Source organism: Callorhinus ursinus, unplaced genomic scaffold (genome assembly GCF_003265705.2).
Source record: "Callorhinus ursinus isolate GAN/ISIS: 27379988/994484 unplaced genomic scaffold, GSC_fseal_2.0 scaffold3, whole genome shotgun sequence".
In the NCBI taxonomy this organism is placed as follows: Eukaryota; Metazoa; Chordata; class Mammalia; order Carnivora; family Otariidae; genus Callorhinus; species Callorhinus ursinus.
The window spans coordinates 50,113,522-50,137,769 of record NW_027397065.1 but is presented as its reverse complement, the minus strand read 5'-3'; the positions used below and the strand labels follow the sequence as shown (position 1 = coordinate 50,137,769).

The following is a 24,248-nucleotide window of genomic DNA, read 5'->3' as shown; positions in this document are numbered from 1 at the left end:
ACAACCCTGAGATCATGACCTGAGCTGAAATCAAGAGTCAAATGTGGGCGCCTGGGTGACTCAGTTGGTTAAGCGACTGCCTTCGGCTCAGGTCATGATCCTGGAGTCCTGGGATCGAGTCCTGCATCAGGCTCCCTGCTCAGCGGGGAGTCTGCTTCTCCCTCTGACCCTCTTCCCTCTTGTGCTCTCTCTCATTCTCTCTCTCTCAAATAAATAAATAAAAATCTTAAAAAAAAAGAGAAGGAACCTTTAAAAAAAAAAGTCAAATGCTTAATTGAGCCACCCAGGTGTCCCTAAAATTATAATTTTAAATAGAATATACAAGTAGGAGGCGCCTGGGTGGCTCAGTTGTTAAGCGTCTGCCTTCGGCTCAGGTTGTGATCCCAGGGTTCTGGGATCGAGCCCCACATCGGGCTCCCTGCTCAGCAGGAAGCCTGCTTCTCCCTCTCCCTCTGCCTCTCCCCCTGCTTATGGTCTCTCTCTCTTTCTCTCTCAAATGAATAAACAAAATCTTTAAAAAAAAAATGTGTTGAAGACTATTCCCGTAATATTTTTGTGTTGATGTGCTTTTAAAAATTGGGGAAACTTCAGTGGAAATGGTATAGACTTTTAAATTTATGAAATAAACATGGAAAGCTTTAGTAAAAACCATGTTTACAATTATTCTCTGTATGTGCAAACATTTTTTACCTACTGTCTTTTTAGCTTTTTTACTTGGTAATCTGGGGTCCTCTTTATGGGTCCTACATGTATCACATTAATTTTAGTATCCACATAGTTTTTATTTTAGAGATGTAGCATACTTTAATCCCTAGTGATGAATTTTTGTTGGTTGCTTCCATTATTTCCTCTTACAAGCTGTCCTGTGTTATACAGAACTATAAATTTATTTATGCGGACTTGTTAGAATAATTTTTCTTTTTTTTTTTTTTTAAGTTTTTTTTATTAGCGAGCGAGAGCCTGTGCGTGCATGCAGGGGCAGAGGGGGAGAGAGTCCTAAGCAGACTCCGTGCTGAGTGTGGAACTGGGCTCGATTTCATGACCCTGACATCACGAACTGAGCTGAAACCAAGAGTTGGGACGTTTACGGACTGCGCCACTCCAGGCGCTCCTAGAATATTTCTTAGAGATTCTAAAATGTGTATTTGCTGGACGAGACTATTTTCCTCTATACTTTGACCAGCTTGCATATTGGATATTACATGCTTATTGGGTGCAAAAGAAAATTTATAAATTTGTTTTGAGTCCTTGCTCTGAAAATGGAAAATACCTCGTATATTTTTTTTTAAGGCTTTACAATTTTCCAAACAGTTTCACCTGTTCCCTATTGATCTTTACAAAAACCTTTTTAGTAAGGCATTGTTAGGACAACTTTATTTTGCAGATAAAGATGGTAAGGGGTTAAAAATTTGTTGGTGTTGGCATGACTATTAAGTGATTTAACAGGTTTTCTTTTTTTTTTTTGAAGATTTTATTTATCTGAGGGGGAGAGAGTGAGAGAGAGAGAGAGAGAAACATGAAAGGGGGGAGGGTCAGAGGGAGAAGCAGACTCCCTGCTGAGCAGGGAGCCCGATGTGGGACTCGATCCCAGGACTCCACAATCATGACCTGAGCCGAAGGCAGTCGCTTAACCAACTGAGTCACTCAGGTGCCCGAACAGGTTTTCAACCCTCTTCCTTTTTTCTTACTCTTTTTGTGTTTTATGTCAAAATTTGATTCTGTGCCCTCAGAGGTATAGTTTGGAATTTGAAAAGGGGCAGGAGTTGAAAGATAACTAAATAAATTAATGTTTCTTGTCAATATTGATATTTTTTCACATTTTGTCTCTGAAGTGCAGCTTAGATACACAGGCATGTCTCGTTTTGTTTTGCTTTATGATGCTTTGCAGATATTTTTTTGCAAATTATAGGTTTGTGGCAATCTTAACATGGAGCAGGTTTATTGGTGCCATTTTTTCCAGCAGTATTTGCTTTGCTCACTTTGTCTCTTTGTCACATTTTGGTAATTCTCAAAATATTTCCAACTTTCCCATTACTGTATTTGTTAATGGTCATCTATGGTCAGTGATCTTTCTTATTGTTATAGTTATATCGGCGCTCGTGCCCATCCATGTAAGACCGTGAACTTAATGTTCAGTAAACGTTTTGTGTCTTTTGACTCCTCCACCAGTGTACCCCATCTCCCTATTCCCTGAGACACAGCAGTAGTGAAATTAGGCCAGTTATTTAACCTTATAATGGCTTTTAACTGTTAAGTGAAAGGAAGAGTCCCATGTCTCTTCTTCACCTCAAAAGCTAGAAGTAAGCTTAATGAGGAGGGAATGTTGAAAGCTGGAATGGACCAAAAGCTAGGCCTCTTGGGCCAGTTAGCTAAGTTCTGAGCACAGAGGAAAAGTTTTTGATATTAAAAGTGCTACTCGAATGAACACACAAGTTATAAGAAAGCAGAGCAGCTTTATTGTGGATATGGAGAAAGTTTGAGTAGTTTGAGGATTGAACAAGCCACAACATTCCATTAAGCCAAAGCCTAATCCACAGCAAGGCCCTCACTCTTCAGTTCTTTGAAGGCTGACAGACGTGAAGCAGCTGCAGCAGTAGAGTTTCAACCTAGCAGACGTTGGTTCATGAGGTTTTAAGGGAAGAAGCTGTCTCTGTAAAATAAAAGTGCAAGATGAATCAGCAGGTGTTGATGTGGAAGCTGCAGCAAGTTCTTGAGAAGAATTAGCTAAGATAATTAATGAAGGTGGCTACACTACATAATAGGTTTTCAATGTAAATGAAACTGCCTTATATTATTAGAAGCGATTCATGGGAAGATGTCAAACTGTCAAGGTGAACAGTAGTTAAGAAGTTGATTCTAGCCCTCATGGATGATTTTGAGGAGTTTAAAAATTCAGTGGAGGAAGTAACTGCAGATGAGGTAGGAATAGCAAGAGATTTAGAAGAAGAGAAGTGCTGCAATCTTATGATAAGGCTTTAACAGATGAGGAATTGCTTATGGATGAGCAAAGAAAGTGGTTTCTTGAAATGGAATCTACTGGTGAAGATGCTGTGAAGATTGTTGAAGTGACAACATGATAGGATATTACATGGACTGAGTTAAAGCAGTGTCAGGGTTAACTGAGAGGATTAACTCCCAGTTTTGAAAGAAGTTCTCTGGGTAAAATGCTATAAACAGCATCATATGCTATAGCGAAATTGTTAGTGAGAAGACGGTCAGTTGATGGGGGAAAATGTCATTGTTGTCTTTAAGAAATTGGCACAGCCACCCCAGCCTTCTGCATCCCCCACCTTGATCAGTCAGCAGCCATCCACATTGAGGTAAGACCCTCTACTAGCAAAAAGATTAGGACTCACTGAAAGCTCAGGTGATGGTTAGCATTTTTTAGCAATAAAGTGTTTTTTTAATTAAGGTATGCACACTTTTTATAGAAGTACTATTGCACACAATAGGCTATAGTGTAGTGTAGACATAACTTTTATATGCACTGGAAAACCAAAAAATCTTTTTGACTGTTTATTGTGATATTCTCTTTATTGTGCTGGTCTGGTACTGAACTTGAAATTTGTCTCTGAGGTATGCCTGTAATGAAAAGTGGATTAGCCAGCAGTGAACTGATTCACTGGCTGACATGCAACCTTTTAATAACTTTAAAATTTGCAGGGTGCACTGGGGGTAACTGTGGGCCCAAATCTGTCCTATTTTGGGGGGACAGGCAGAATCAGAATGTCAAATGACATGTATGGGTTCTTTTGTGAAAAGTTGTTTACTGTACTATAGTTATCAAGAAATTCTAATAGTAGTTATCTCTGCATTGGGGCACTTTGTGCCTGTGTCAGGTTTTCCTGATCCAGTATTAAAATGAAAACAAAAGGGCGCCTGGGTGGCTCAGTTGGTTAAGCGACTGCCTTTGACTCAGGTCATGATCCTGGAGTCCCAGGATCGAGTCCCACATCCGGCTCCCCGCTCAGTGGGGAGTCTGCTTCTCTCTCTGATCTCCCCTCTCTCGTGCTCTCTCTCTCAAATAAATGAATACAATCTTAAAAAATAAAAATAAAAAAATGAAAACAAAACAATTGAGGATATAGATGAATTAAAGCTATGGGGAATTAAAATTTGAAGCTCTTAATGCATCAGCAGAAGTTATTAAAAATTACCCTTAAACTTCACCTGCTTGAGTTACTGAGTTTTAAGTAGGCTCTGTGGCCAGCATGGAGCCCACCATGGGGCTTGAACTCTCAGGACCCTGAGATCAAGACAGCTGAGATCAAGAGTCGGACTTAATTGACTGAGCCACCGAGGGCGCCCCAGTTACTGGGTTTTTAGTGGAAACCCTTCATATGCATTCTCAGATATATAAAAGGATTGAACTCTCCAAGCCTGTGGGAGGGTACAGATGTCCTTATCTGTATCAAAGCTGCCTGTTTTTTCTAGAGTGAAAAGAGGAACTTCTGTTTCATTCGAAGTAGCCTTCCTCACATGAACTACAAGATTTTTCCCAACACAGTCATCCTGCTCTGAAGTCTGGAGCTTACTTATATCTTGTAAACTAAAGTGTTCTGCCTAATTGACCAAATCTATTTCCATTCAGCAAATATTGAGTGACATGAAGGGGTAGATCTATGATTGCATACAGAAATGAAAAAGCAAACCCATTCTTCCTTCCAGGAGTCTGTCAGTGAGGCACGTGGGTACCAAACATGAAAAGCGAGTATCTAGTCTTAGGCTACTTGAAACTGACAAGTAAATTATCTGTTTTTCAGATTTTATGGAAAGAACTCTTCTTACGTCCATGGGGGATTGGATTCAAATGGAAAGCCAGCAGATGCGGTCTATGGACAGAAAGTAAGCATCTCAAGTTTTCTGTAGGTTGTTACACAGCTAGAAAATAACCCATACAATTGAGGCAGATACATATTTGGTAGATTTACTGATACTTAAAGATCAAATTTTTTAATTTCTTTTTTAGAAATTTCGGTATTCATAACGATTTGGTAAATATGATAGCCATTGAAAAGCTTAAGGTTTTTTCAGGAGGTAATTTGTTTTAGCTTGGGGAATCATTAACTGTAAACATTTTTTAGGTCTGTCAGTTCAAGACAGTTTTAAAAAGTTCAGGGTGGTCACTGGGAATAAACTGTTCTAAGGCAAATTAGAGTAGGGGCTGTGTAGTTTGTGATTTAAACATGGAGATTATCTCTACTTGTGTTGTATTAGGAAGTTCTCTGTTGTTGGAGATTTTGTAAATTTTACGTCATTAACTCTTGCCTTGATTCCTTAGGAGATCCATAGGAAAGTGATGTCACAAAACTTTACCAATTGCCACACTAAGATTCGCCATGTTGATGCTCATGCCACTCTGAATGATGGTGTAGTGGTCCAGGTGATGGGGTTGCTCTCTAATAACAACCAGGCTTTGAGGAGATTCATGCAGACATTTGTCCTTGCTCCTGAGGTATGAAAACAGAAACAATGAAAGGTTATGCATATCTTTTTAGAAACTCTTCATTTTGAAATTTCAGACTTAAAAGTTGTAATAATAGTACAGTAATTCATACTCCTTACCTAGAACCACTGCCAACACTTGCCTATATGTTTGTAATTCTTTTTCTGTTTACCTGTCATTTTAATTCAAAACCATTTGAAAATAGGTTGGAGACAATCATGCCTAGTCATCCTTAGATACTTTTCCTAAGTGTAAGGAATACTCTTTCATAACCACAGTACAGTTACCAAATTTAGGAAGTATTGATGTTAATACAGTTAGCAATCTGTAGCCCATATTTAAGTTTTGGTGATTGTCCCAATAATATCCTTTATGGTATTTTTTCTTTACCTGGTCCAAGATTCAGTGCAGGATTACACATAATATAATATAGCTGTCCTGGTTTTTCAGTCTCCTTAAACGTGCAATAATTCTTTAATTTTTTGTTTTTCACGATATTGACATTTTTGAAGAGCACAAAGTACTTTGTAGAATACCTCAGTTTGAATTGTCTGATACTTCTTTATGATCAGATTTAGGTTATACACACATTAGTCTTTTGGTGCCTTACATTAGGAAGGCACTAGATGTTGTTTAGTCCTATGAGTGATGTTAACAATTGATTACTTAGTTAAGGTGATGGTCACCATGTTTTGCTGCTGTGAAGTTAGCATTTTTATTTTTCTTATTAGTAAATTGTGGTTGTTGTCCTTGAGACTATGCGAATACCTTGTTCTTCATCAAACTATTGTGTGCTAGTTTTAGCATTGTTCTTGCTGGGGTCAGCTGCTACTCATGGTTATAAATGGTGATTATCTATTTCTATCATTTGGTATTCATTAGTTGGCATTTTACAGTAAAGCACTCTGCCTTCTGTCTGCTGTTATTTGTGGAGTGTTTGTTTATTTCATGGATTTAACCCACTAATAATGTCTAAAATGTCCCAGATCTGTTAAGTCTGAGCTCCTTCAGGCTGGCTTCTGTTGTTTGTTTTTGGCGAAGGGAGCACTTTATAACTTTTGTGGAACAAGATGTTTCAGGCTCATCTTGGACTTTCCCTGCTCTAGCCCCACCCAGCCCCTGTTCTGGTATCTGCTGTTTCTTCCAGGATCCCTGGTTCTTTTTAGTTACCATGCTCTGCATGAAAGGGCCACAGGTTTATATTGAATAATTATATTTGTACTGTCTTTCTGACTGGTGCAGACTGAACGGAGTCAGAACGCCTATCTGCATAAGCATGTGGATGGAAGTGGCTCAGTAGTGATTAGACGTTTTCTCTAGCATTACCCTTAAGATAATTTTCTGTCCAGAATGATGAATCTAAAACCCCTATCCTTTTACTGTTAGAAAAATTATAGGTTTCATTTTAGTTATGAGTTTTAGAGGATGGCTTATTATCTGTAGTATAAAACTTGATGGAGTTCTAACTATACAAAGAATCATGTAGGATGTGATTAGCAGTTATTTCCAGTTTGCTTAAAGTTCCTTTTCCCATTAAAGAGGAAGAATCTAACATTACCTTAGTATGATGCATTTTTACATGAACTGTCTCAAAGCAAATACTAATACTCAAAGCTGTGAGGTGGTTTTTTTTTTTTTTTAATAGATGAGACAGTATTAGTAACTGAATAACTAGTTAATGACATAGTTGGATTTATATTCTGGTGTGTCTTCTACCTAGTGTTGTGAGCAAACTTTTTCAGCTCTACCACCATTGAGTGTTTATATCAATATTGTTGGACACAGATATAAGGGAATTTTAAATACCCACTGCAGTTGGTATTCTGTTTTTATTCAAAAAATGATTTGAGGTGTGTGGCATCTTACATACTTAGAGCTTTACCAGTGTTTGGATATCCGTCTGCTGGTGTTTTAAGGAAACAATATATTTGAGTGTAGTTTTTAATGGCTATAATGTAGGGCAGGGTTTTTCATCCTTGGTGTTACTGTTTTGGGCTGAATAATTTTTTTGTGGCTGGCTGTTTTGTGCATTGTGGGATGTTTAGCAGCATCCCTGCCCTTTTCTCAGTAGTTTCAGTTGCACTCCCCCATGTGAAAACTGAAATCTCTCCAGACGTTGCCAGATGTCTTCTGGTGGTGCAGTATTTTCCTTAGTTGAGAACCACTGGTGTAGGGTGACATAGCTTTTTCAAAGTCTGCTGAATAAATGAAAAGTTTTTGTTGGCATTGCAGGGCTCTGTTGCAAATAAGTTCTACGTTCACAATGATATCTTCAGATACCAAGATGAGGTCTTTGGTGGCTTTGTCACTGAGCCTCAGGAGGGTAAGTTACTTGTCTAAATTTTTTTTTGATGGCATCAGGTTGACTTGAAGACAGTATGGGTTTCTTGAAAAAAAAATTTTTTAAGATTTTATTTATTTATTTGACAGAGAGAGACACACGAGAGAGGGAACACAAGCAGGGGGAATGGGAGAGGGAGAAAGCAGGCTTCCTGCCGAGCAGGGAGCCTGATGCGGGGCGCGATCCCAGGATTCTGGGATCATGACCTGAGCCGAAGGCAGATGCTTAACGACTGAGCCACCCAGGAGCCCCATTGAATGTTTTTATTATACTCTATATTCTTCATTAACAACTTCTAATTGTCAAGACAGAGGAAGGGTCTGAGTTTTTAACCTACAGGGAGCTAATAGGTTAGCCTATTTCATGGAAGACCTAAAACTCCTAAGTCAGTAGTAGGTAGTTATTCACTGCAACAGTGTTAAGCATTTTTGCCACATTTTCCACAGGACACCATGAAGTCCAGATGGTACCTGCATTGGAGTAGGGTGCATTATAGGAGTGGAACCCTAAGTTTAAGGAATCAAAATCTTTTATAATGGGCAGTGAACATACAATGGGCGGTGAACATACCTGCCCTTTGCTCTAGAGGGAGACACTGTTTTTCTGAGGCTGTTTGCTGTATAAATGTTCTTAAAAGATAGTTTGAAACAAAGGGTAGCCATTGCCTTAGTTGTAAGATGTGCAGATATGTGAGAAACCCATGACGAATTGCCTCTAAACACTAATAATAATCAGTTTATTAGTGCTTTCTGTTAAGCTGAAATGATTCTAAGTGCTTTATATTTATTGTGTAAGACAACAGGTTTATAGATAAGTACTTTAAGTACTACTCTTATTTAATGGATTAGGGCCCTGAGATGCAGAGAAATAATTCGCCTGATACTGTGTATCTAGTTAGGTGGTAGAACCTGCATTGGATTATGGACAGTATGACATCAGACTCCTATGTTCTCAACCCAAACACTATAATAGCCTTAATTCTGTCCTTAAAGCCTTTCCCATGATATTACCAAATTGCTGTGCTTTATTTATATATATGTGTGTGTGTGCTTATTTCATTACTTTTTTTTTTTAGTTTCGTGTGTAAGATACAGTGATTGCACACTTCCATACAACACCTAGTGCTCATCACAAGCACACCTTTTAATCCCCAACACGTATTTAACCCGTTCCTCCACCCACCTCATTACTTTGTTGATCATGATGAGCATTGTGGAAGTGAATATAAAGCTGACCTTTGAACAACATGGGGGTTAGAGGCACTGCCCCCACCATACCCCCCCCCAAAATCCCTGTGTAACCTACAAAAACTTAATAGTCTACTGTTGACTGGAAACTTTACTGATAACATAAATGGTCAATTAACACATATTTTGTATGTTGTATGTATTATATATTCTTAAGGTAAGCTAGAGAAAAGGAAATACTATTAAGACTCTAAGGAAAAGAAAATACATTTACAGTACTGTACTGTATCAGGAAAAATCTGCGTATAAGTGGACCTACACAGTTCAAACCCTCTTGTTCAAGGGTCATGTGTATTTGAGAATTAAATAAGCACTAATTATTTGAAATTTGTTTTCTTATATAGAATCTGAGGAAGAGGTAGAGGAACCTGAAGAAAGACAGCAGACACCTGAGGTGGTACCTGATGATTCTGGAACTTTCTATGATCAGACTGTCAGGTAAGAAAAGCTTTGTTCATCTGTCCAGAGCTGCATGAGAATTTGGGTTGTCTTGTCTTTCCCTTTGTTGGACGGTAGTCATATTCTCTCAGAATTATTTCAGAATATAACAGTAATTTCCTAGAAGAAAGGTTTTGCTTTTGATATCACTGAGCTAAAAAAAATAACTTGCTTGGCGGTAAATTTTGGGATTTCTTAACAAGTATTTAATATATCAAGGCATTGCATTAAGTACTTTGGGGGGAAATAAATATGTTCAAGGGCTTATTTTAAAGATCAGGCATAAATTGATAGAAATTCAGACATGAATTAAATAGCAGTTAATTTCATTAATTGACTCAGACACCAAATGTGTGACTGTCTTAAGCTGTGTTTTTTCCTCTGCATCCAGAACAAAAATATTTGATAGGAATAGAAATGAATATTTACTTGTTGCCATGTGATATGAAACCGTTGGTGTTAGTATTTAGTGCTTAAAGGATATTTTCATTTATTTCTCAAGGTGTGGTGATGGACTAATAACCACATTTACTCATCTGGGTTGCTGGTTGAAAATCTATTGTCCATCACAAACATGCCAAATTAGAATTTCAGGGGGGAAAACTGCAACATTAACAAACACTCCTTGTGATTTATGTGGAAGTTTTAAGAGCTAGTATTCTGAATCATAACTAATGTCTTTTTTTTCCCTAAAATTGTTTGTGATTTATTATGAGAGGCTTTTTTGATGGTAAAAATTGCATAATTTAAAATTTACCTTCTTAACTATTTTTAAGTGCATTGTGTCGTAATGTTTAACTATATGCACATAGTTATGCAATCGGATCTCTAGAACTTTTCATCTCAAAACTAAAACTATACCCATTAAACTCTTTTTTTCCCCTTACCCACAGCCTATTAGTGTTTTGTTATGTGTGGTAGGTAAATTGTGAGAGTTTTGGGATTATAACAGAAACCATGATTTGGTTCATTTTGATCTATTTTGATGTATTTGCTTATCAGAATTTAGCAAATCATTGCAGTTAAGATTTGCTCATTGAGTGCTCTTCTAAAAAGTTGTCTTGTTTTAATATTCAGATAGGGAATTCCTAGATTATTTTTTTGGAGAGCTATTTTTTGGTTCAGGTTTCTATAGTTAATAAATACTTGGTAATTTCTTGCTGAATCAGTAGAGTCAGAATGATATTTCTCTAATTTTCCTGTGAAAGCAATGACTTAGAAGAACATTTAGAGGAACCTGTTGCTGAACCAGAGCCAGATCCTGAACCAGAACCAGAGCAAGAACCTGTATCTGAAATCCAAGAGGAAAAGTCTGAGCCAGTATTGGAAGAAACTGCCCCTGAGGATGCTCAGAAGAGTTCTTCCCCAGCACCTACGGACATAGCTCAGACAGTACAGGAAGACTTGAGGGTATGCAATATGTCTTTATTCTTACTCTATTTCTGGTTGATTTTTAAAAATCTCTCTTCTCCTTTATTATTGTTACATTGACTTTTGTAGGTACATTTTTTGGTTCAGGGAAATTTCTTACATATTGAGCCATTCCTCAGGTAAGTAAGATGCATATTGTTTTATAAAAGTAACTCTCCTCCCCTCCCAAGGAAACTTGAATACTTTTTATTAGACCAGAAATTTCAGGTGTTACTTTATCACCATATTAATAACCCCTCATTTTTTAAATGTTTTAAATTATGACATGCTTGTTATAACCAATAAGAGATAATGTATCTTTTTTGAAAAATATGGCACAATAGACACTCCTGCTTTTTTTCTGAAATCTAATTGAGGATAACTTTACAGTAGAAGTAGAAACAAACTATGAAATATAGCTACTTTTTTATTTAGAATACTTGATTTCAAAAGTTTGAAGCTTTTCAGTTAGTCCTGCGTCTCATCAGGGTGATGTTAACTGAAATCACAGAACCTTTACATTTGTGAAGGCATATGTTTTAATGCTTTATTTATGGGGTCAGGGTTCTTATGTCATTTATCTAATAGTTAATTCAAGTGCTTCTGTGCTAGGCATTGTTCTAGGTATGGGAACTGTTGGTTAAACCGATAGTGTTCTTGGTCTCTCTCTGGCAGTGATTAGGTGAATAGGAAAGAGAAATGTGAAATGACTTCAGCTTGCCGGTAGAAAAGTAGGTTGGCTGGATTGGGAAGGAATGACTAATTAGGTGGCTATTGTAGTAGTTCTGGAGAGAAATACTGATAACCTGGGATGAAGGTTGTGGCAGTGAAGATAACGAGGTAAATAGCAAGATTTGGTAAGTTTGATACGGATTGAAAAGGTGTTCAAGGTGATTCTAAAGTTTTGTCATTGAATTGATGTTTGTGCCATCAGTTGGAATCATAGGAGGAAGAGCTGGTTTTGGAGGAATTTTCTTTGATTCACAAACTTGAAATTGAGTGAAAGGAGCTTCTTAAGACTAAGCTTTTCATATTTTGCTGTACTTGATGACTAGTTCTAGGGAATTTTAGTACTAAATTTTGTAAGTAGGGGGAGAAAAGGAATCTCGAGATACTTACAAAGTAACTCCATTCTACTTGTGAAAATGTGATTCATATGTACAAGAAATAAAGAACTAATAGCTTTTGTATTGTTTTGATATGGGTAATCAATTATTGTTGTTGTTCCCTTAGACATTTTCTTGGGCATCTGTGACCAGTAAGAACCTTCCACCCAGTGGAGCTGTTCCAGTTACTGGGATACCACCTCATGTTGTTAAAGTACCAGCTTCACAGGTGAGTTTCTAAGCTTGTATATTAGGCCCATTTGCTTGTATTTCATGTAATTTGGTTTCACATAGGTTTAGAGAATGTGGGAGCTGGTACATAGAGTAGAGAAGAGGTGGTTTTTAATAATTTCTTTTGTGAGAGAATTGTCATTTTCTCTTTTATTTGAGAGAGAGCATGAGTGTGCACTTATGTGCGAGGGGAGGAACAGGGACAAGCCCACTCTGCACTGAGTGCAGAGCCCCACTTTGGGCTCAATCCCGGGACCCTAAGATCATGACCTGAACTGAAACCAAGAGTCAGATGCTCAGCTGACAGCCACCCAGGCACCCCTGTCATTTTCTCTTTTAAACCTTATTGTTAGCTAAGAAACTTTACAAGAAAAAAGGTCAGTTTGCTTTGTTTTTACACAGAAGTTGACTTATAAATTTTTCAGCCTCGTCCGGAGTCTAAGCCTGAGTCTCAGATTCCACCGCAGAGGCCTCAGAGGGATCAAAGAGTGCGAGAACAACGAATAAATATTCCTCCCCAGAGGGGACCTAGACCAAGTAAGAGCTCAGAAGGGTGACTTCTCTAGTTTGGGGGAATTTGAGGTGAGAGCTTGTATCTTAGGGGGTGGTTGACATTTTCTACTTTAAAAAATTCTGGAGCTGGTGGAATTACCTGGATTTAGGGGTGGAGAAAAAAATTATTGAATGAAATAGTCACTGAAAAATGTCTTTCTCTGTCTTTCATTGCTGTTTTTGTTTAAGTCCGTGAGGCTGGTGAGCAAGGTGATGTTGAACCCCGAAGAATTGTGAGACACCCTGATAGTCACCAACTTTTCATTGGCAATCTGCCACACGAAGTGGACAAATCGGAGCTTAAAGATTTTTTTCAAAGTAGGTTGAGTTTGTTTTATATATTTTTAATTTACACTTTTTTTTTTTTTTAAAGATTTAAGAGAATGAGAGGGGGGGATTGTGAGAACAAGAGGGGGCGGGCAGAGGGAGAAGCAGATTCCCTGCAGAGGAGGGAGCAATGTGGGACTTGATCCCAGAACCCTGGGATCATGACTGGAGCTGAAGGCAGATGCTTAACCGACTGAGCCACCCAGGTACCCAAGTAGGTTGAGTTTTAAACACTAGATTCATCTAATGCAGTGTTGTCCAATAGAAATAGATGAGCCACATATGTAATTTTAAGTTTCTAGTGGCCACATTTTATTTTATTTTTTTAGTGGTCACATTTTAAAAAGTTAAAAAATCTAAATTTAATTTTAATATTTTATTTAACCCAGTGTATCTAAAACATCATTTCAACATGTAAAAATGAGAGATATTTTATGTTTTCCTGTACTAAAAATTTTTTAAGTCCAGTGTGTATTACGCTTAATGGCACTTGTTTTGGAATTGCCACACTTCAAGTGGTCTGTATCCACATGTGACTAGTGGCTATCAGTGGATAGTGTGTGTGTAATATTTAAAGGAGATGTTCTAATCAGTTATTTGAGAGTCTGTGTTTCACTTGCAGGTTATGGGAATGTGGTGGAGCTGCGCATTAACAGCGGTGGGAAATTACCCAATTTTGGTTTTGTTGTGTTTGATGATTCTGAGCCTGTTCAGAAGGTCCTTAGCAACCGGGTAAGCAGTTTTTCATCTTGATTTTTTTTTTTTTTAACAAGAATATCTTGGATCTTTGAATGTATTCATCCTTAAAACTATGTCTTCTGAGTAAAGTACAATTGATTCCAACATGTTTGGGTAATATATTCCATGGTGATTGGCCATTACTGTTGAAAGACTTGCCTGGGTGTTTAACAAAACTTCTGTCTAAATATCTTAATTTTGGAGCCATTGAATGTGAAGAGATGAAGTAACTAATAGTTACCAATGCACTGAAATTTATGCAGATTTCTTTCCTTGTGGGGGAGGGGGGGCAGGTTCTGGTTTAAGAGATGAAATACCATGTTAACTTTTAGCTGAGATAACTTAGAAGTCAATTTTCCCTGGGCAGTTTTGATATATGGCTGTTATGGGTCTAACTATGAGGAGCTTCTCCTTTTATTCTATAAATTGTCTAGGTTTGGAGTCACCCTGCCTGGAACCACTTTTATTAACAGATCGCTTCTTAACAGTACTTTCTAAGCATAAGAGGGATTTTGTAGAATTGGAATCAGTTCTTAAAGAACCCTTCCCTTCCCCCACATCTTTCATTAGCAAAAAAATCACTTTTTAGTAGTAATAGTAGAGAAGAACAAAAGTGTAAATATTTATTTACTGAGATGGGTGTGGGAGTTTAAAAATCCCACTTTTAAAAAAATTTGTGAAATTCACATAACAAAATTAAGCATTTTAAGGTGTAAAATTTAGTGGCTTTTAATACATGTTGTTGTGCAACCATCACCTGTCTTGCTACAAAACATTTTTATCAAAAGTAAACCATTTATCCATTAAGCAGTCCTTTCCCATATCTTCTCTCCCCAGCCCTTGGCAACAACTAATCTTTCAGTCTCTGCAGATTAAAACTACACATTTTATTAACCATGAAATAGAAATGTTGTAGATCATTATTTCCCAGAGGTTCTATAGAATCTCTGATATTCTTCACAGTGTTGATGGCTATACTGTAAAATTTAATGTTGTGGTTTTTAACATTATATGAGCCTTAATCTGCAAATGTGTATTTAATTTTTCAAACTATTTGACCACTGTTTTTATGAAGCATCTCCTGCAAAACACTTAGAAATGAGGAGAGAACAGTGGCTTATCTTAGCATAGCCACAGAATACCAAACCTAGAAATGTCGCATAGGCTTTGTGCATAAATCCATTATTCAGCATGCAAAAAAGATCCAGTGGCCAGCCTTTTTGGTGCAGGCTTGAATTCATCCTTAGAGGGTCTGATACTCCCAGTGGGCCAAAAGAGGTCAGACCTTATAACTGGCTTCTTAATTGTCCAAGGTAAGGAGTTTGTTTCATTTAATGCACCTGGATAAGCCATGGCATCTTTATGCTTAAGAATATTTTGAAATAAAATTTCCTCAGAAAGGACCTATATGTTTGGTACATTTTTCTCATTCAAATTACTTCTACCCTTGTGATAACTCCTCAGAGATGTCTTCAGTTACTACCTTTTAAAACATACCCAGCCTCAGTCTCTCTCCCTTATCTTTCAGACTTTAATATGGTCTCGTTTTTCTCATTGTATGTAGAATATTGCCTGGAACAGGGCTTCAGATTAATGTGTGTGAAGAGGTTTATATAGTGTGAATATTAAAATGTTAAATATTTTTAATATTTTAGTGTTAAATGTATTTATGAATGTACAAATACAAATAGGCATTTAATCAGAATTTTATTTTTTATTTTTGTTTTTTTAAAGATTTTATTTATTTGAGAGAGAGAGCGGGAGAGGGAGAAGCAGGCTCCCCATTGAGTAGGGAGCCCAATGCGGGGCTCAATCCCAGGACACCAGGATCATGACCTGCGCGGAAAGCAGATGCTTAACTGAGCCACCCAGGCACCCCTGATCAAAATTTTAAATATGTTACAGTTAGAGTTCTGAAGAGGCCTTTCTGGGGTGCCTGTGCTTTAAAGTGTATACTTCCCTGTCAGGATGCCTTCATTTACATTCTGCTTCCATTGTTCATTAGGTTGTGACCTGTGGGTTAGTTCCTTAACCTTCCTGGCCCTTAGTTTGCTGGTCTCTTAAGTAGGTGTAATGACAGCCCTCAGACGGTTGTGAATGTTAAATGAGATAATAGGTGTGAAGTATACAGAACGCTTCTCTGCATAGTAAGCACTGTTAGATACTTACTTTTAAAAAATATGTCAAAAAACCAGTGCGTGCCAGTGAGGAGCATAAATTGAATTCATTGTAATCTCGAGTAATCCTTTATTTTCTACTTTAGATCTGTTGGGCTAAAAGGAAGGCCCAAGACATAGGATATATTTTTTTTTCCTTCGCTGAGCTCTGTTATCTTATTATCTTTTATCTTCAGTATTTTCCAAAATTTTGTTAAGGCAAATAGCATTTTGTTACAGTTCTGTTTAGATGGAATTAATGATGTTTTTGAGATGGGTATGTACTTTGCATAAATGTGCAGCACAGTCTTTCCACATTAGGTGATGATGGAAGATTATTCTAAGCCTTCAAATCCATGGGGAACGTGGCAATTCTTATTTATATTCTATTTATGTAATTCTATGGGAAAGTTAAGATTTGCTCTAAGAAGTACGAGAGTTACTTGTGCTGCTGTGTTGTAAATTGTCTTTTTTTGAACTAGGTTGCATACCCAACTCCTCCCACCTTTGCAGGTATTTGTTAATTGGGAGAATTACGTGTTCTGAGTTGGAAATAAAAACTGAACTGAGAACATAGCTGATTTGTAAGCTGCTACTTCTTCGTAATAGCTTTATTTCTTTTATATTTGGTAGTTGGAAGCCCATAAGCACATAAGCACTGTGTAAGTCTGCTTACCTTGATTCCTGCAGCCCATCATGTTCAGAGGTGAGGTCCGTCTGAATGTGGAAGAGAAGAAGACTCGAGCTGCCCGGGAAGGGGACCGTCGAGATAACCGCCTGCGGGGACCTGGAGGCCCTCGAGGTGGGCTGGGTGGTGGAATGAGAGGCCCTCCCCGTGGAGGCATGGTGCAGAAACCAGGATTTGGAGTGGGAAGGGGAATTGCTCCAAGGCAGTGAATTGCTCTTCAGTTGATCTTCACGCAGCAGTACAAATCTTCTAGCTCCTGCAGAATGGTGAATTTCTTACACCAGCGTTTGGTATCCTGGAGTTTGACCCTAGTCTATTATAAACTGCTTAAGTTTGTACAATTTTACTTTTTGTGTTAATTATGTGTGCTCCCTTTCCCGCCCTTCCCTCTCCTCACCTTTTAGTCCTTCACTTCCAATTTTGTGGAATGATATTTTAGGAAAAACAGATTTTTAAAGAAGAGAAAAAGACTGAATTTCCTTGCTTTACTTTTGCATATACAGACTGGATTTTTTTTTAACAGCCGTTTCCCCAAAGGAATGTGTCTTGCTTATTACTGACATTTGGTATGTTTCATTCATTGGAATATTATTTTCTATGTGTTTCAAAAGCCTGTGAGAAACACAGGATTTGATAAACATTTTGAAGGCAGGAAAAATCCAAATTGTTTCTTCTTTGAGAGTCATGACTACCTTCTGGTGTGTAGAAATTGCCATTGGAAAAATTGACAGTTTTAATTCTTGCTGGTATGGTTAAAAAAATAAAAGGTGTTAGTAGAGTTTTTTTTTTTTTCCTTTTGGTATGTGATCACAAAACAAATATAAACCTGTTTTTACCATTTAAATTGTGAGAAAGGTTTTAAATGTCTAGAATGCAACTGATCTAGATTTCTTTTGAAGTAGTTTTTTTCATGTTTAATTTGTATTTGTAAAAAAACAAAACAAAAAAAACCCAAAAACAAAGAAACCCCAAAATCCAAATAACACAAAACCAGAGCAAAACTGTTGTGCCTTCTATTTATCTTTGATTCCAGCCTTGGCAGTTGTTTAAAGAAAAAAAAAAAAGTCTAGATTTGTTTTATCAGGTGTAGAGTATGTTGGGAATTGAAGAATCCCTCTTTTGACCTGGTATGTCTTCTGTTCATTTGTTATGCCTTATTCTTAAAATTGAGTCTCAAACTGGAATTCCTTTAAGGACAGATATGCTTCTATGAGAGGTCCTTTTCGACCTAAATAGTCCAGCATTTGTATTAAGTTTTATTTCGGTAAATATTCAGAATCTTAATCATAGCCCATAAAAAGGAATATGACTTTAATATTGGACTTTGTGCTTGAGTGTCTGCCCGTTTTTTTTTTCTTTAAATCATAGCCATATGGTAAATTTTCTATTTTGTTATGGTTCTCTTTTATTCATGGGCATGCAGTGGGTGTTTCTTGGAAATGGCCAATTTTTATTAAAATATTTCTGGAAGAAAATTTAATCTGGCAGTATAGACTAATATTCGTTTTACATAGTATGTTAATTTTTTGAGTGCCGTGTGTGAGATGGGTGAAGGTTTTGTTTACACATTTGTGAAGCAAGCCTTTGTGTGATAACTTGTCATACTAATTGGGCAACGAGGTTGTCAAATTTAACTTATTTATTTTCTTAACAGTGTTCATCATTAGGACTGTTTGAGGATAGTATATGAGTAGGGATAGGAATGTTTGTTTTGCTGTTACTGGGAAACTCTAGGTTTGCTGAAGGGTGTAGTCTTAAAATGAAGTTCTATATTATCGGTCCTCAGTACCTGAAATATTTGAAAATTGGCAACATCTCCTTCATAAAGAAATGTAACTGAGTCACATGGCTTTTTTGGGTCAGCTTAAATAACTATTTGGTAACCACTTCATTTGGCCCAGGCCAGTGATAATTGGAAGACATTCAGCTTGTACTTTTGTAGCTTATATTAAGCCTGTGGTGGAAATAAAAAAACTTAGCTGGAGTTGTTTTTGAAAAAAAAAAAAAATACTAAGTTGTAGTAACTGTAAGATCATAAATTATGGATAACCTAGAAATCATTTTTCACAGGTAAATGTTAATCCATACATTTCACTAGGCATTTTTCCTACTCAGTAGTTTAAGGGCACCAACTGGATACAGTGATTCTCAACCCAGGCTGTTAATGCATTCTAGAGGACATTTGGAAATGGGTGAGACTTGGGGAGGAGGGAAGAGGAGACACCACATCTGGCATTTAGTGGGTGGGGCCAACAATGTCAAATGGTCTATAAAAATAAAGCAAACGCCTTTGAGATCATGGATATTCCTCATTCCCTATAATACATGGAGGATGGAAGGGAGGGGTTGGTGAGGACAACTGGAGTAAAGACTCATTCCTTTGAAAAATAGCCTCAGATAAATGAATTAGCAACTAGAAATCTCTTTCAGGAATTAATAGTAACATCTACTGCAGAGACTTTCCTTTATTTGTACCCATGTGTGATTTTTAAAGAACTATTTGGAGAGGTAGTAACAATAATGCTAGATGCTTCTTGTAACTTGTTGCATAAGCTTAGAAAACAAAAGGGTTGCCTCAGTAATTTCAGGTCATCAGAATGGGATGATTGTGGAGTTTTAAATAGCGTTGGACTTTATATGTCAGATTTGGCATCATGGTTAACACTATGAAGAATCCCAGTATCATTGTTTACATTACTGCTGATAGAATAAACATGACACCCTAGATAGTATATATTCACACAGGTAGAAAGTGAAAATAGGTTAGGGCAAGATTTTCTAGGCAGCATAAGGTCATCACATTCAACCTTTTCGGGTTTTAAAATGCAACTTTTCAACTGTAAGAATGGCCGATATACAGTTCTTTTCTCCTGAGCTTTAAACCCTTCACCCATGAGTATTTTAGCTAAGTAAGGTTAGTTTGGTTCAATGGGTCTTCCTCTTTTAAGATCTTGGGCCTTACAAAAATACATTGTGTTCTTTTGTGGTGAGGCTGGGCTTGTGTGTATTCCTATGCTCTCAACTTTTTGAGCTGTTGCTGGGAGTACTGAAATGGGTAATCCAAAAATCATTAATTGGCTTTTGGGTGGTGGGTAGGTTACTACCACAGTATTGGTTGAACTGCACTTTGGTTTTAGGTTAGAAAACTAATTTTCACAATTACCCTGTGGATTAGGTGCTATTTTTCCCAAAGTAATAGATGAAGAAGAAATTGCATCAGAGCAGTTAAATTTTAGGCCTCTAAGTTATCCATGTAATAAGAGCAGATTGACTTCCAAAATTGATGCTTTTTCTCTAGAGCTCTGATGCCTACGTATTTACATTTGAGTGATACACTGAAAAATAGGACATGACCATAGTAAGTTACTACAGTACAGAGACCAGAGTCTGTAGAACATTCAGAGAAAGGTTAACATTACTCTTCTCCATTTCCTTTAAGGTAAACAAGGAAACACTGATTTTGCAGGGCTCCTTTTGATTTGAGACTGTGGTAACACAGTAACAATGGCTTGTTCTTAGGTTATTTTCTCATCTGGTTTTTTAATACATGTAGTACAACCTTGAAATCTGGAGGTAGAAGGTAACAATATTTTTATAATACTTAACGCAGGTGGGTTTATAGCAGTTGTGTTTTCTGCTTATAACTACCATCCTTTGATACTTTTCTTCATCCCTTTATTTTGAAAACCCTTGTAGAGTTTAATAATTTAGTTGGAAACGTGGCACTTTATAGAAAACAGTTTGTTAGAATCTATATGGAAATCTTTATGAGGTTTAAATTTATAGACCATTGTTTATGCTGAGTGGCTTATTCCTTTTAAGTAAATGGTTGCATTTGTAAAATCTACTGATCTAAAGGTAACTTACTGAAGTTTTATTTTCATGCTACTTAGAAGAATCTCTGCAGGAACTGCATACAAATAAGATGATTGACCCTTTTGTTCAGTTTTAAACCTTGTAAAAAAAAATAACTTCATTTATTTGAATATGGGATTTTAGATAACCGCCTAACATACCACAGATGGGCAGTGGACAGTTAGACATAGTCTTCCACAGATGTTTTAGAAATCTTAAAGACTGTGTTAGAAACTTAGCAACATTTTGTGTGGGAAGTTGCTGATCAAGTAATCGCCATGTGGCACTAGATCAGTAAAGATTTCTGGTTTTAAGGTAGTAATACCTTTTGGAATTTGTATTTGTTTACTGTGATATTGAGGTTCTGGGGACCATAGGTAGGCTTGTGAACTCTTAGGGAGACTATATTAAAGGAGAAATGGTAGCACATGTGATATAAAACTTCTTAGGGGATATGTAGCTAGCTCAGGATAATGCTGAAATTAGTCTGCTTTGCTCATGCTTTCATAAAACAGTCTCATTATGGCCCGAATGAGTAAAAAGTTGATTAGCAGTGGTCTGAAAAACCCATGGTTTTGGTTTTGATTATATATTGGCTTAGAATTAAGCTTGTTCACTTTCTGATTCTGTGACTTGCTTTGAAAACCTTGGACAGTCTCTGCTTCTCTAGTTTCCCCTTGAACCTGGTAGTTTTTTTTTTTTTTGTTTTGTTTTTAGTTCCCTACAAGAGAACCTCTTGTAGGGAACTAAAATAGTATTGGAAATCAGTTCCACAGTTACTTCCATAGACCATGTGACCTGGCCAATTACAGAAATCTGTACACATTGAGTACTTTGGAATATGGCCAGTGTCACAGATCCCTAAGGGACTTACAGCCATCCAGTGTGTCTTCATCTTTTAAGAAAGCAAATTAAGGGATTTTTACCAAAAATTCACTATTGAATTTAACAAATATTTATTTTCCAGAACCCTGCTTATGGGAAGTTTGCCTGTATTTTTGGTAGTAATTAGATGATTATATCTTATTCTGGATGTAAACAAGTTTTAACTATTGCTGTAATTAACCACCTTAGTTACTGATTTTTCCCCAAGCTTTGATGTCACCTGTTGGACTTTGGATTTGATTTAAATTCTTAAATGTTTTTATGAAGTGTATATACACTGATTTGGCCCTTTTAAATGAAGACTCTATACCAAAAAATTGGCATAAAGAAGTTAGGGGAGAAGAACAGGTCTTCCTTTCTTTAAAGATTCAGTGTATGCTTAAGTAGATTATGTAGAACATATCATGTTACAAATAAGTTTATACAGGTAGATGTTAGATTTTGAAGAAAGGATGGAGGTGGAACTTAGCTGATGGGATAGCAATCATTTGTGATGTATATGAAAAAAAATCATAATTCTAAGTGAGAAATATCAGAATATTGAAAGTTTTTCTTCCCATTCTGATTATTAACCATAAGAGGCAGGAGAGAGTCCTAGAATTCTTTGAATCATAGAATACTAGTGCTGGAAAGGACTAAAGAGTTTGTACGTCCCCTTCATCTTTCAAAAGAGAGATAGCTCAGGGAATGGATATTAGCACAGAGTCTCATATTGGCTTGTAGAAGTAACATGGAGCACTGTTAGGGTCACCACTCTGCCCTAGGTTCACTGTAGGAAGCCAGAACTGTTAAAGGTCAGGATGTGGGGAGAAAAGGGATGGAGCCACATTTTATATGCTTATTCAGTTGCTTCTGTAGCTCAGTTTTCATACCCAGTTTTTCTCTGTCTTAATGCCCAGTTCTACCAGGGCCTGTTGTCTAAGGACATTACCTTGTGCTCCCCTCAGGGATGGGTTTACTACTAGCTGTCAGAAAGCTATTGGGTATCCTAGTGTGTTAATAGCTGAAACTCAGCTGTAATTTTCTCCTAAATCCTTCAGCATTTTGCATTCTGTACATTGTGGTGCTTTTCCCACCTTGTATTGTTATAACTGTAAGCTCCTAAGGGGCAGCAATTTGGTCTTAGGCATGTACCCTGTTCAGTGCCTGGCAGCGCCATGTTCATATCAGGGTCCTAATCTTCCTGTCCAGTGATTTCTCCCATTCTTCATGGAGATGATGCTCCAGCCATGCTAAACTGCTTAGGATTTTTCTAATAAGCCTGGCATTGCTGATTTTGTGGCTTCAAGTGCCTTCTTTCTTCCCTGAAGATAGACTTGCATTTATACCCCCTTCCCCAAATCTCTTGCCATCAGAATTACTTTTTTCAAGACCCAGTTCAAGAGCATTTTTCTTTTCCCTAAGAGAAAAGATTTGCAACAGGAGTGGGGAGCTCCCTTTTCTCAGTTGATTTGGCCAGAATTTGAAGTGGGGAGCAAATTCTTTCTTGTCTAGTTCCCTTCTACATTGTCCTTCCTGTTTGAGATTCTGTCCCAACCTTCATTTTTTAAAATACGTGTTCATAGAGCACTTTATACATTTCTCCTAGCTCATAATTTACCCCTTCAACTTACAATTAGAATGACCTGTATCTGTTTTACTACCTTATTAGACCATAAGCTCCAAGAGGCAAAGGACTGGGGGATTATCCCTGCATTTCCCCAGAAGGTACAGTGACTTCCATGAAGAGAGTCCTTAAAAGATGACTCATTGGGTTGAATAAATTAATGTATTTGTTTTCATTCTCACAAGTGAGGCACGCCTGGAGATAATAAATTGTAGGCACTATGACAATTCATAGTGGAGGGATTTGTTGGGGAATTTTGAGGGGTAGGCAGAGGAGGAAGTCACTGGTCATTCAGAGGTACTTCCATCCTTAGTCTGGGTGATAGGCCATTTTTTTCTGTGCCCAGTATATCCCAGACACTTTGTTCTATGCAGAAGGATTTTATGTGCCAACTTTCATTTCTTTACACAAACCGAGTCCATTGTTCTCTGAGTTCATGTCATCACCCAAACCACAAGTCTACGTCCTCTGCTGCTTTTTTTCTTACTCCAGCAAAGTCCTGTCAGTGCTACCTCAAGTCTTTCACATCTCTTTTCTCCTCACTCAGATAATCTCAATGGCCTCTGAACTTCCTTTACCTGTTCTGACTCCCAGGCTACCTTATACACAATATTAGATTCATCTTACTGAAACCTAGCTCTGACCATGTATCCCATGTATGTGTTCTATCTTCCCTACTAGACTGTAAGCTCCTTATGGGCAGGATCTGTGTCGGAGTCATCTTTGTACCTCCCATAGTACCTATCAATAAATATTTCTTGAATGAACCAACATAAAGCCTTGTCTTAAGTGAAATGATGTTTTCCAGATTCATTGTAGGTTCCTCTCTGAGGTAATCACGGTACTGCAGAAGTTTTTTCACATACAAAGTTGGTTAAACAGTAACAACTATGAGTTAACCACAGAGAAAATTTCAGAAAACTTTAATTTTTTTCCATTGGAATCAGCATGGATGTGTATATGGATGGTTCAATAAATATATTTTTATATACATGTATCACAGAAATTTTACATCTTCAAACTGCAGAAATAGATTTTTTTATAAGCCAAAAAATAACTGCCATAACTTTTATGACTTCATGCAAAAAAGGGGGAAGAGTGAGGGGTAAAAGGGAATTGGATGTTCCAGGTTAAGAGTCCAGTAAGAAGTAAAAATGTTACATTAAGGAAGCGATTGCTTAACACGCTGCTTAAGGTGGTAGCCAAACAAATCCTTAACTGC

At 37.3% G+C, this 24,248-nt stretch overlaps 1 protein-coding gene across 1 annotated transcript in view; it reads left to right on the top strand.

The window, feature by feature from the left end:
* G3BP1 (G3BP stress granule assembly factor 1) overlaps positions 1-23,803 on the top strand; it is a 36,686-nt gene extending 12,883 nt beyond the window's left edge. Inside the window, exons 3-12 of the mRNA XM_025867190.2 lie at positions 4,764-4,845; positions 5,282-5,455; positions 7,679-7,769; positions 9,379-9,472; positions 10,681-10,882; positions 12,116-12,217; positions 12,645-12,756; positions 12,961-13,089; positions 13,721-13,830; positions 16,683-23,803. Of these exons, the coding sequence (XP_025722975.1) occupies positions 4,764-4,845; positions 5,282-5,455; positions 7,679-7,769; positions 9,379-9,472; positions 10,681-10,882; positions 12,116-12,217; positions 12,645-12,756; positions 12,961-13,089; positions 13,721-13,830; positions 16,683-16,889 (1,303 nt within the window). The 3' untranslated portion in view covers positions 16,890-23,803. The remainder of the gene's footprint in view (positions 1-4,763; positions 4,846-5,281; positions 5,456-7,678; positions 7,770-9,378; positions 9,473-10,680; positions 10,883-12,115; positions 12,218-12,644; positions 12,757-12,960; positions 13,090-13,720; positions 13,831-16,682) is intronic.
* Positions 23,804-24,248: the final 445 nt, after the last annotated feature.